At 31.6% G+C, this 13,596-nt stretch overlaps 1 protein-coding gene across 9 annotated transcripts in view; it reads left to right on the plus strand.

The window, feature by feature from the left end:
- LOC106472611 (dmX-like protein 2) overlaps positions 1-13,596 on the plus strand; it is a 159,902-nt gene that overhangs the window by 108,410 nt on the left and 37,896 nt on the right. For 7 of the 9 annotated variants that reach the window (XM_022402034.1, XM_022402049.1, XM_022402060.1 and 4 more), the window contains exons 38-42: positions 2,472-2,896; positions 4,094-4,293; positions 5,483-5,598; positions 8,378-8,644; positions 10,649-10,833. In XM_022402034.1, the coding sequence (XP_022257742.1) occupies positions 2,472-2,896; positions 4,094-4,293; positions 5,483-5,598; positions 8,378-8,644; positions 10,649-10,833 (1,193 nt within the window). The remainder of the gene's footprint in view (positions 1-2,471; positions 2,897-4,093; positions 4,294-5,482; positions 5,599-8,377; positions 8,645-10,648; positions 10,834-13,596) is intronic. The other 2 variants (XM_022402037.1, XM_022402041.1) reach the window with 2 other exon arrangements.

The following is a 13,596-nucleotide window of genomic DNA, read 5'->3' on the forward strand; positions in this document are numbered from 1 at the left end:
ATTTCACATGTGAAATTTGAAAATTTTCTGATGCATAAAAGTATTTTTAAACTTAAAATTAAAATTACTTTGCATGTTAAATTGGCAACATGCGAAAAGAAAAAAAGGCATGAGAAAAACATTGCTTTACAAAACTTAATAAAAGAAAATTATATTTTGCATATGAAAGCATTGTAATGTTTACTGATAATCTACCAAATTTTGTTAACATTTGCTTACTAATTTAAAAGTTATAGCATGAAAACTATAACAAGCACAAAATGGTTATGAGATCAATCTCGGGGACCGAACTGTGCCGAAAGAGTTAACAGCCTGGTTGAATTGCCCGCTGAAGAACATTGTATGGGCTGGTATGTGGACCTCCCCCAATACTTTTATTTCACATTATTTGCATGATCTGGTAGTATTTTCATCTAAGGGTTTTCAACTACCCCTGTAGCTATCTTAACCATTTCCACTAGATTATACAGAGGAGTGAGAATTTTCATTGCTATGCTTGTCTCTTCTTTACCTTTCAGGATCCCACTCTGTGGTGGGTGTTGCCTAGGTAGGTGTGCTTTTATCAAACCAATTCCACACTAGCAACCACTGATTTAATATACTTTATGTAGGTTGCAACAGACTCTGTAGAAATGAGATGCTCCATAAGACCCTCTAGAGGCTGACCAGGTGGTATTACTTTACTATGCTGGACCACTACTCATGGACTATCATGTGTGAAGCATAAGGGGATCCTACCCGTCCCTGATGATCATTGAATTAACTAAATTGGGGTTTTTACTTTTACAAATTTAGGGAACTTGGCTCACCTATTGCACTGTTCCACGCATTACCTTCCAGATTCTAATAGTGGAGCTAGGGAGTCCTTACCACACCCAATTTCCAGTCACTGAGATGGTGGACAGTGATCCTTCCACTTTTGGAGAAGAGGGCAAAAGTTGGGGGCCCCTCCTACCCAGGTCCATGAATGTTTTTTCCCAGATGTCAGTATGAGAGGCATCAGCCTACTTGTAATACCAGTTCAGATTTGATGCTCTGCTGTCCAGGTGAGTTGTACATGGCCCTTCTTGTTGATCAATATTGGTTGAGTACATTGTTCATGGAAGAGGGTCCATTGTCTCCTCATAATTCTGAATGCTGAATGGCACCATCCTGGGTCCTTGGATGAGTACAATTTGTTCCACATCCTCCCCATAATTCTAGAGACAAGAAAAATTTGCCTTGCCACTCAGTTTGGGGAGTGAAGATGGGTGATCATAATTCCAGGCTGGATGAGTTCTATTTCCTCAGGTTGAGTATGGCATATAAGATCCTGTCAAAAATAGACCAATGCTTAGCTGGGCAAAGGAAGAAACCCTGGAAGTTGACTAATAGCTGTAGTGTGAGAGGAGGTAAGTATTATTTGAAGTACATTTTCGATTTAAGAAAATGACAACTTATGCATCGTTTTCTGGAGACAATAGACCTACATTACATTTCACGTGTAATTTTAAACAGCATTAAAACAACAGAAACTTAATGAAATAAAGAAAACTATGATAATAGTTAGGTGACCTGTACTGGCACATTAAATAGTCAAGTCTACCAAGCTTCTTGAAGTAGCTACTGTATTAAAGTTTGACAAGGAGTTGGATCAGTGGCTGGCAAGCATGCAATTATTTTTGTTTTTAGGTGTCTTGTGTTGAAATAATTAGCATAGTTTTTGTTAAGTGGTTTATCCACACATTTTTTATAAAAAAATAATCTCATGCATGCTATTAGATGTATGTTTGGAAAAAATAAGACATTTACCAATAGATCATTTAATTTAATTATTTTCCATATGCTCAGAACCTCTAATTAGTACTCACTTTCCTTCAGTTACTGGCCAGTGGTTGGCCTTGTGGTAAAACTGTGGATTTCAGAACTGGCAAGCTGGTCTTGGATCTGTGTGATGCCATGAAATATTCCCCACATTTTAAGCTGTTATTGCATTATAAGAATGACAGTCAATTCTTAAGCATGGTGGTAGAGTGCTGCTGACTGGGAAAACAAAGTGTTTGACATGTATTATCACTATAAAGATCACTGTGAATAACTTTTTGAAGACATAATGTGTATAGGCATAGATATATAACTATATATGCAAATTATGGTAACACTATTTTTTATATTTTAAAAACACAACTTCTTAATTAAAAAGAAGTTTCAAGTTTCTACACACAAACTAATCCACCCTTTTTTATGTTTAACCACAAAGATATTTTGTATTTTATACCTAAATTCTTTTTTAAAATCACTTTTAGCTTTTTAAATACTACTTAAATTTTTTTGGAAATTTAGAACCAAGAACTTGAAAGATTCTTTGTGTGTATATATATATATATATATATTTATGTCTTAATATTTCATCTGGTAAATAATTTATCAAGTCACACACTAAACTTGTTTCGAGACTCAGAATTTTTCATCTTAGTAATTTTGATTCCTAGGTAATGAGAATGTAATTGGTGTAGAATCTCTAGATATTGGAGGAGAGCAGCTATTTTCATCCATGACTATTCGCTGGGATGCTGAAAGCCGAGGCGAAAACAGACCCACCTTACACGAGATTTTACAGGCTGACAAGCAAGACTTTGAAGCCAAACTGAGACGCGCGTATAAACGAAAACAGTGGCTTAAAGCAAACGAGACATTATTACGTACATTACTGAGTTACTGCAGCCTTCATGGAGCACAAGGGGGTGGCCTAGCAGCTGTTCGTATGGAACTTATTTTGTTGCTTCAAGAGCTCCAACAAGATCGTTCCCAACAGCAGTTACTTTCTCCACTTCCATTCCCAACTACTTTACCTCTCCTAGCAGCGAGTGTTGCTTGCCAAAAGACTGTCATAGCTGATCCCATTCGTCACCTTCAGGTAAGTTGAAAGCTCAACTAAAGGTGTTATTAACTAACTAACTATTTGTATAATACTCAGAAACTGTATTTGAATAATATTCACAAACTGAGGAAGAGTATTTGTATACTTGCAAGTTGATCAAGGATGTTATTGTCTTATATTACAAGTTGATGAAGGATGTTATGTTCAATCTTATTCAGGTCTCATTAAGATTTTCCCTTAAGGGAATTGATAGTATTGATGCATCGTGTGTTTTTTTTTTTTCATATTAATGGTGAGAATGGTAAGACTAAGGGACACAAATATAAATTTTGGCAATCTTCAGCTTAGATAGTTTTATTTTCTTACATGGTGGTTGACCATTGGAATGGGTTGCCTTCAGATGTAGTGGATGCAGTAAATTTAAGGGAATTTAAAGAAAGGTTTGATAAATACTTGAATGATAAGTTTTGGCTTTGAGTGTTTTATTTTTATTCTAGAATTTATTATAGTGGATGGGATGGTGAAGATGGACCAAATCTCTTCTTGTCCTTATATTTTATGTATGTATATATGTATCTTTGATAAGTTAGACTGTTGTATTGAATTTTAAAGTATGCCTTAGGCCTTTACAGTGGCTTAAGTTTTAATCTAGTTTTTCTTCATATTGAGACAGATGATAATTCTTCACATTTAATTTGCATATGTTCTTTAAAAAAAATTAATCACTTTCAAAAACATTCATATTGATAAATAGTTGTATCAATTTTAGATATTATAAATATATCACTAAATTTGCCTTCCAGAAATCACAAAATGTTTTTTGAATGTCAAAGGTTCTAAGTACTACTTGTGTTTTGAGAAATCTCTTTTCATAGTCAAAACCTGAACATTTTCAGTTTGTAGATCACATTTTTGACACTTTTAATATGTTTAACTAATTGATGAACATAAAACTGTGCTATTGTATTCTTTTTAAAAACAAGCAAGTAAAAAATAAATAAAAAATATCAAAGTCATACTGACTGGTTCAATTAATCAGAAATAGAAAAAACATTATGGGAATGATAATGAGATGTACACTCTAATTTTTAACTCTAGATATTGATGTTAAAAATGCTAGAACTAAAAAAATGCATAGAGAATTATTATATATTAATATGTATATTAAGAAAATCAAAAAGAATTACATAGTAAAGATTGAGGTTCTTCATTTTGTTTTGTTTTCTCCACTAGGCTATGACCCATGACATACTTCGTTGCATTACAGAAATAGGTAATCCACCTTCTGTTAACAGAGGAAACTTCAACCAGGTTAATGTACTTCAAGGGTTAGGCACAGCTCTTTCTGCTTGCATATACCAGTCCCTGTGTGATAGTGACAATTTCAATGTGAAGCAGAGTAGTTCCACTTTGGGAACTGAAGATTTGATGAGGTGATTTTTGGACTCTCTATTTGCATTCTATATTAGGAAGATTTATACTTAGGAAATTTAAAAATATCACTAATTGACACTTAATTTTTTTACAATTTTTAAACTCCTTTGTATTTAATGATTTTTCAACCTGGTAAATGTTTTCTCATTAATACATTAACTACAGTGTATACTGGATTATAATATTTTTGTTTTAAAAGGGAAGTCTTTATAAATATATTTTAAATAAATATCTGATACATACTTCACATTCTTAATATCTAGTTGTGGTATTTAGGACCAAAAACTACATCATTATGGTCATTGTGTATTTTTCAATTACATCTGACACATAAACTAACAATTTGTAATTTTTAATAAAAACAAGCATTTAAAGGTTTTGAAAAATAAATAAAAATTATCATAAATTCGTCATAAGTTAATAAATATGCTTGTAATATTGACTATATTAACTTGACAGTGTTTCCTGTGAATTTAAATTTGATTTAAAATTGAAACAAGAATGCTGATCTACATATAATGAAAGCTATTTTTGCAAGTGAAATCTTTGTTTTCCCATCTTTTATAACTTCATATGCTCATATTCAGAACTGGATTTAACTTTTTTGCCCCTTTAACCTTTCATTCAACAATGCTGCCAGAAAATGATTCACCCATGTAAATAAAAATAAACCTGAAGAATGCCTCAGTCAGTATCATTATTTTGTTTTCAGCTGTTAGGCTTTAAGTTGGTAAAATAATATTGTGTATTACCAATAATAAATTTGTTGGTTGACTTGATTCTTCTTACCTTTAATGGTTCTTGTTCAAGTTTTCTAAGTTTGGAACATATGTTGTATTTATAATTTATTCACATTAATATTAAGCCTTGAGTGTGTGTGTGTGTTTGTATGTATACTTAAAGCTTTGATTTTTTTTGCACTTGTATCTTGAATTTTTGTCTGTTGTGGGCTTCAGTTTTTTTTCTAATGTCTGCTCAGTTCTAATATCTAGGATGATTCTAGATGTGTCCATCTCATTCTTTTGTATTGTTATTCTATTCATTTTGCATCTAGTGGGTAATTGACTGTAAACAGACATATAATTTAAATATTAATAAAAATCTGCACTTTCTTTTCAGTCATCATTATTTATCATGATGATATCTGTATGAAATTCTAACCTTTTTTTATTTTGTGTCATTTTTTAGCTCCAGTGTTGTCTTCCACAACAGTCATCTTCTTGCAGGATATTCAAGAAGACATCGTTATTGCTCCGATGGGTCGGATCCTCTTATTCCTAATACTGCTCCAAGTAAATGGCCAGGTAGGAAGAAGGAATTTATCTTTTAAGTGGATAGCATTGCTGCTTATATTACACTCTTAGGGTATATGTTTGAAACCCAAATCCCTTTATTACTTTTGTGCAAAAAATAATAAATAAATTTTTAGTGTCAGTTTTTCATATATGATATGGGAAAAACAAAAATGTATAGAATTTAATACCACATATATATTACTCAGTAGTTTTATTACAGCCAAATGTGTGTCTTCATACATATAAACATACTATTTTAAGAGATTTACAGATTTTCAATGGAATAAAATTATACACTTGCATTATGATTATAGTCATGCCTACTTTTTCATCGTTTCAAAAGTGAATGTTGAACTTTGCTAGAATGTGCAGCTCTTCAAATGGGAGACAGATGAACACTCACACACATTACGGTTCACAATATGTATATATAAGATAACTCAAAAACCAAAACAGTGGTGTCAACCAATTTCACTGAGGTGACATAGTTTCGAATGGAGTATCTGCTTTTATAAGTATTATTAATAACTAGCAGTAATTTAAAAAAATCAAAATTCTAGTGTAAACAATGTTATTATTACCCCTTGAAGTTAGCTTTCTTACAGACATTTGGTGTTGTTTAAAAACCTTAAGTACAGGATGAAATAGGAATTACCAGCCACTCATATATATTGCAAACTGTGGTGTATGTCTGAGCATTTGTCTCTTCTGTTTATGGTGGCCACTTCCTGTGCTGTGTTTGAAAAGGTGCACATGCAGGCAAAGCTTAACATTCACTTTTGAAATGATGGAAAAATGCATGAACAATGTTGATGCCAAATTTTATTTCGCAAGCAAGATATTCTACACTAAATTGTTAGGAATTAATCCTACTATCATTCACATTTCAAAATATGATGTAACTTGAAGAATAAAAAAATGTAGATTTACTGTATGTTAGCGTTGAGTGGCCCTTAGTGTTACAGTTGGAACCTCATTGTATTTAGACCTTGGCTAGAAATACAACCTTCATATGTCTGTTGAAACACTGTATTAAAATAAAACAAGCAAACAAATAAAGAAAAAAAAACTTCTAAAAAAAAAAGGAAATGTTGGGATGGCTAATATCAATCCTTGAAAAACAATGCAAACAAGATAGTAGGGATGGCATTTGCATCATCCCTACATAATAACACAGGCAAAAATTAACATATAGCAATATATAACTATTAAATCACAATTAAGTTAAGTTTATCCTCTATGTGTCTGTTAACATTCTATTACACTGTGTGCCTGAGCTATTATGTATGGGGGATGCAAATGCCATCCCTACTATCTTGATTTCAGTGTTTTTGAAAGATTGATATTAACCATCCCTACATTTACTTCCTTTTTTGAAAAGTTATTTCATTACTTGTATACATGCATGACTTTATTGCACCATGTTAGAAATTTATTTGTGTTATATTGAATATCTCCTCTTTGACATTTTTTATAGAATTGACAGCTATTAAAAAGTTCAGTCTTTTCTTGCACTCAGTAAAATGACAAGGGATGGTAGCATCTAGCGGGAAAAATCTCTATGGCTACTTAGTGAACGTCAGCACTTTGTTGTTAGTGCATTCTTGTTAGTCTCATTTGCTTAAAAACAAATGCAGTTCAGTTTTTTCTTATTGAAATAACACATGGAGTGACAAAATATGGTTGTAAATGACCAACTAGACCAGTGTATCTCAACCTTTTTTTTTGCTTGTGGCTCCCTTTTCAGTTTGATTTATCTCTGTGGCCCCACCCTTTGTAGATGCTGTTACTTTGGAAAAAAGTTACTTTATTTCCACACTGTTGATTTATAATATATTTATAATATTATTTTTACAATATTGTATTGTTTTTAAATATTTTGTGTATAACATACTGTTTACTTATACAAGTAAAACATGTTCTGTTAATCATTGATATTTTATTCAGTGTGATCCTTGGGTCTGATGAACACTTGAAAGTTTTTGAATGTCTGGTTGCAGTGTGGTCAGTGATAAGCAAAGATCACTTTTCTTCACAACATCAGGGTGGTTATGTATTTTTGATAGCAAATAAGTCACCCAACTAAAACCAGATTCAAACAGATAAGATGTGGCAAAAGTGATAAAATACAACTTTGCTTTCTCCCAGAGCTATGGAAACTTATTAGCTATTTTACTACTTATCCAGAAATAATATTTATCACATTTGAATCTAGCTTGGGCTGTTATATCACTCTGCAGTTCGATGAGACATTCTTATAATGTGATGTCAGCATCAACCACATTCACCACAAACGGATCCAGCACCCAATCCAGGAATTTTGATTGTTACTTGAGTATTGGTCGCATCTGGTAACTTGACTTCTGAGGTGTGGGGGATATAGGGATAAGGAAACTTTTGATTCAATTTTAAATATTTTATTCAGGCAGTGAAGTTTTGGTGGCCCACTCAGAATTTACTGTGGCCCCCTGATTTTCCATCATTCATGCATGGCCCTCTTGGGGGCCATGTGGCCACGTTGAGAACCACTGAACTAGACAATCAAAATGCACATTTTTAATTTATTCATCACTATTTTTAGGAAAATTACCATTGAATTGTTTCAATGAGCATCTGCTAATTTGATATAAATCCATTTGGATATGAGTTTAATCTTCGTCTGTGTTTTCCCTGTGAATTTTGCCAAACTAAACGTACAGTTGAAATAAGTTTTAAAATATTAATGATTGAATCTTAACTTGTTTAGATGTTTTTACTAATTTTTGATATATAATATTTTGTTAAATAGGTGTTCAGTCATTAAGAGCTCTGCTGGCACGTGATAAAGATGAAGACTCACCAAAATTGCACACACTTTTATCTGAGGCTTTTTTTGCTGTATATCTTAGTCATCTAGTGTATGGGCTTGCAACTTGTGACTGCCAAGTCCTCTACCGACTGGTAGGACTGAACCTGTCAGAAAAAACGTGGGCCATGTTGTATGGTGGAGGTGCAAAAAGACTGTTGCATGTTGCTACTTCAGGTCAACATCCCCTAACTAGCAGTAGTTCAGAAAGTAAGAATAAATAAATAGTTTAGTTCATCCATATAGTTGACTAATTCATTTGTATTATGAAGTTATTAGTATTCTAGTTTGTTTTTATTTCTGTTTACTCAGTTTTTTGTTTCTGCATAATTGTTTGTGGAAGAAACATACTTTTGTGATATAAATAAGATTTTGTTAGTTTTGTATTCCTTTAATATATGTGTTGCTGTGTTTTTTACCTAAACATGTTTTTAGCTCTTTTTTAGATATTTAAACATATTAAAACATTTCTCTCATTTACATAGATTTAATGAATTTTGAAATGATTCAATTTTTATTAAACATTTTATAATTATCATACATACATTTTTCATATCTGTATTTTATTATTCTTCTTTTTTAGTATTAAAATACTGATTAAGTTTATGAGTTGGTTAATTTTTCATGATTTACTGCACCATTTAAAGTAAGATTTTGTACCATAGATCATTTATGTAAAATCCCTAGAATACTTTAGAAACCATTTTTAAAAATCACTCAAGTATGGGTTCTTGTTTCGTTCTTTTCTTTTTGAATAGATTTCAAATGAAAACAATAAAAAATCTTAAAGGCATATAAAGTTCTCATTACCAGTTTAATAATAATAAAGTTGCAATATTACATATATTTTCTAGAAAATTATGTTAAAACGTTTTGTATTGTTTGAAATTGAACATGTACATATAGTTGGCTGTATAATTTCACAGTATCCACTTTTGAATATTACTTTAACTTTCTTTTAACTTTAATAGCAAAATTCACCTTACACTGTATGATGACTTTCTAATAAATCCACCATAAATCTCAAACTGCCAAATTTGTTGGAGAGACTGACTGTTATAAGGTTGTGAAAATAATTTTTTACCTTGTGTTAGAAGCAAACTACATTAAGGTTTAAGTGTTATTTATACTGGCTTATTAGGTAGAGTGATGTTATCCATGTCATTTTGGAAATAGTTGCAATTTTGCATAACAGTGCAAGGTTTTATAAGCACGAGTTGTAATAAAACATTTAGTGTTTATTTTTTCTGTAGTGAAAATTCTTGGGTCTAGGGACTTCAAAATTGAGATTTATTTTATTGTATGAGTTTATTGTCATAAAGTATAGTTGATTTAATATATAAAAACATTTTTTGAAGTTGGATAAATTAAAGTATTTGCAAAATGCAGGTTCAGGAGTTTAAATGGTGAAAGAATTCATGGACACTAATAAAAAACAAATACAATAAAATATTTTTATTCACACATACAATGTCTTTGTTAAAATAAAGGTGTCTACCTTCAATTAGTTTGCACTAAAACTGTCTGCTGGGGCTGGATAAGGATTTTCAAATACGTCTCCACAAGGAAGAGTACAAGGTAAAAAGAGCCCCAGTGGCTTAGCGGTATATCTGCAGACTTATAACTAAAAATTGGGCTTCAATATCTGTGGTGAGCACAGCTCAGATAGTGCATTGTGTAGCTTTGTGCTTAAAAAAAATAAAACAAAACAAGGTGAAAGAATCATTTCTCAAAAGAACAAGGATTTAAGAAAGAATAATGTTAATATACAATTTCTTGTCAAAAAAAAAGGTCCTTATTCAATATTCCATAATCAATAATTACCTACATTAGTGACTATTAAAAATAACATATTTTAGAGAGAGAACCCTTAATTGTACAAACTTGTACAAGTATCTGAATTAGTCTCTGAGATGACATGCTGTACTTAGGGAGTGGATGCAGACACAGGCTCTGATTGGTAGAAGTGACTGTTGGATAGCCATTTGTAAACATATTCTAAACTAAAGGATCAGTGTTTACAAACTTTTAACATCTAGATTACAAGGATGTCAATACTACATGCAGAATACTTGCACAAGAAAAAAAAAAAGATTGCAAAGTTATTTTTTTTGTACAATATTGAAAAAACAGTTTCAATTCCATTTGATATTTTACATTTATCCACATAGTAATTATGGAATTTATACACTACTGTCTAATTTGTTTTTGTAGAAAGTACACCAGGAGAGGAAGGCTTATTAAATACACTTTCTAAGCAGAGGATGAAGCTTCACATGAAACTTCTTGGGCAACTTGGTCAAAGCACAGCTCAGGCAACTATCAAGGAAGACCGCCCAACGTATAGAGAACAATTTGTTCCTCCAGAGATGTCTATGGTGTCTTGTTTTATGTCCAAGGTACAACCTTAAATAATTTAAGCCTTAATATGAAACACTAGATACTTTAATTGTGGCAATTAAGAATGAAGTACCAATTTAAAGGATAAGGAAATAAATGTTTGAATGCTTTCATTATTCTATTTTAATTGTAAGGGTAATAATTACATTTTATATGAAATCAATTAAAAATTATTTTTCCCTACATGTTTGTGACTCATATTCTCCTTTAGTGCAATTGACCAAAATACATTAGATGAGAGATTTTAAATACTGCATTTATGTAATTCAAGAACCCGATAAGGTCAGTTTTCTTCATTCAGTTTAACTTTTGCTGCTAAGAACAAAAACTTTTTTTATTTAGTTTTAAACAAATAACTTTGTAATAACTATGATATTTTCCTATTCTTTTAATATTTTTCTTGGTTTACTTGATTGAAGGATTACTTGTAAAATTTTGCATGACTTACATAATTCATAATTATATTTTTGAGTAAACAATGCTTTATATCGTAACTATTAATTTTCATTCAAACTTTGATGGCAGTAAATATTTGAATTTCAGCATATCTCTTAATCTTCTTTTAGTATAATGTTTCATAATTAATACTATTATGAGTAACTAGATGACAGAAGTGTTCTCATCAGAGATAGAACTCGTAAATTTCTGAAAAATGCTGTCGTGTTCAAACCTCCAAGTTTAGTTCTTACTTTATATGTTTTCACTTTCTATTTTAAGATTCCCCAGAAAGTAAAAATAAAATAGGCAGCATCACGTATAAAAAAACAACAACAAAAAAACACCATATGAAGTTGTAGCCATTCTGTGGTAACAGAAAGTGAAGCATGACAGCTGTAGTTTTAATAATAAGTGCATGTAATAGTACAGACTCATTTGACACAGGTAATACATGATCACAGTTGCTACTTATAACTTAATCAAATATGTGTTATGTTAATTGTTAAATGTGTGTAAATTTTTTTTTCTACACATGGATGTATACTTAATACAGGGTTATTCAAACTCTTCACTAAATCATTTGTTTAAGATATTTGATGATAGTTTAAGGATGTAAATTCTTCTCTTCTGTGATATGATTACTTATAAATAGAATACCCAAAAGCACAACTGAGGCTTTATTTTTTATTCATACTATCTTGTATTTATGTCACATAGCTTCTTTTGGTGTTATCTTGCATATTATTATTTATTAGTTTAACACTCAAGCTTCTGGCTAGGTGGATTCTGCTTAACTTGATGTAAAGTGAGGGTTTAAATGCTTTTAGCCAAAATAAAAACTTGATGTATTGACAAACATATAAACCATTTTAAATGATTTACTAACTCATTGCAGTATTTTATTAATACAATAATGTGTAGTTAATTACTTTCTGTGTTTATGTTTACAATTGACCAGTTGAATAATTGTTGCTTGTCCTTTTCATGAATTACTTTGAAACAATATAAAACTACAATACTACAAAAGGGAAATATATATAAATATGTTAGTACTGTTTGTTGTCTGTAACATCTCACTTTCCTGTAAAGAGAAATTTAAATGGCAGTTACTGAAATCACTCTTTACTTTAAAAGTGGGACTGTGAAGGTTATTTGACTAAAACATTGACTACTTAATTTAACCATTTCTTTGTATTTTGATACTGAAACCACTCACTAGTTTGAAATTTCACCATGTAAATGAAGATAGTCACTAGGAATGAAAACATTATTTATCTCAGAATAATTACAGTTTCGTAACATATTTTGTATCAAAGCTGTGTATCTCGTTTGTGTTGAAGCAAACAATATTCCATGGATGTTGGGGGTAGAAGTATCCTAACTCACACTTCTTAGTTTTTGAAGCGTTGTCAGCTGGGAAGAAATAGGAGGAGAGCTCATAAATATCCTCATGTCCATACTCATTAAAGGCAAGATTTGAAAAGCCAGTAAATTAAAGATCTAGAAACAAGATAGAATTTTCACACTGTTTGAAAACCTTGCATTTTTGTTACCATATAATGTACTGATGCAGTTTATATGAAAAGTGTCCATAGTTTCCCTCTCTTCCTTCTCAGTGAACTGCAGTTCAGTCACCTGCAGCTGCCATCCATTTCTGAGATCCACTATCAGGTGTCTATATGAACTGGCAAGTGTAGTTAAATTGGTGACTATGTCACAGGTAATTAGATTTTGGCAGAATTCAATGAATCAGATTGGTTAGTTTTGCTGATTATATTCAGTAGAGGTAGCTCTGAATGGAAGCTGTAGAACTCACCCAAGAATTCTTATGTTCCTAAGTATCTCACAATATCCATAGGCAAGGACATCTGACTAAAACTTTAAGAGGTGCCAAAATAGCAATATAATTGACAAGAACATTTGATGATGGTAACTGTTACTAAACCTAGTCAGCTGAAGTAACCAATAGAGATTTTATCTTGGATGGTGCCCCCCAATTTTTTTTTTTTTTATTTTAAAGCTATTAAACATAGTCAGCTGAAATAACCAAGAAAGATTTTATCTTGGATGGTGCCCCCAAAAATTTTTTTTTTAAATTAAAAGCTGGACCTGCTGTTTTGTGTTCATTTTTATTGGGTTTGTCTCACAGCTTGTCATAAGCCAGGGGTTCTCTTAGCCAGACAGGATTCTACCTACAAAATGGTCTCTCCAATCTCAGATTTTTCATTGGGCTTGCTCTCAGTTTGACATGCTTCTCACATATACCTTTGGCCTGGCATAGCCAAGTGGTTAGGTAGCTCGACTCACGATCTGAAGGTCGTGGG

This window comes from Limulus polyphemus, unplaced genomic scaffold (genome assembly GCF_000517525.1).
Source record: "Limulus polyphemus unplaced genomic scaffold, Limulus_polyphemus-2.1.2 Scaffold122, whole genome shotgun sequence".
NCBI classification, from domain to species: Eukaryota; Metazoa; Arthropoda; class Merostomata; order Xiphosura; family Limulidae; genus Limulus; species Limulus polyphemus.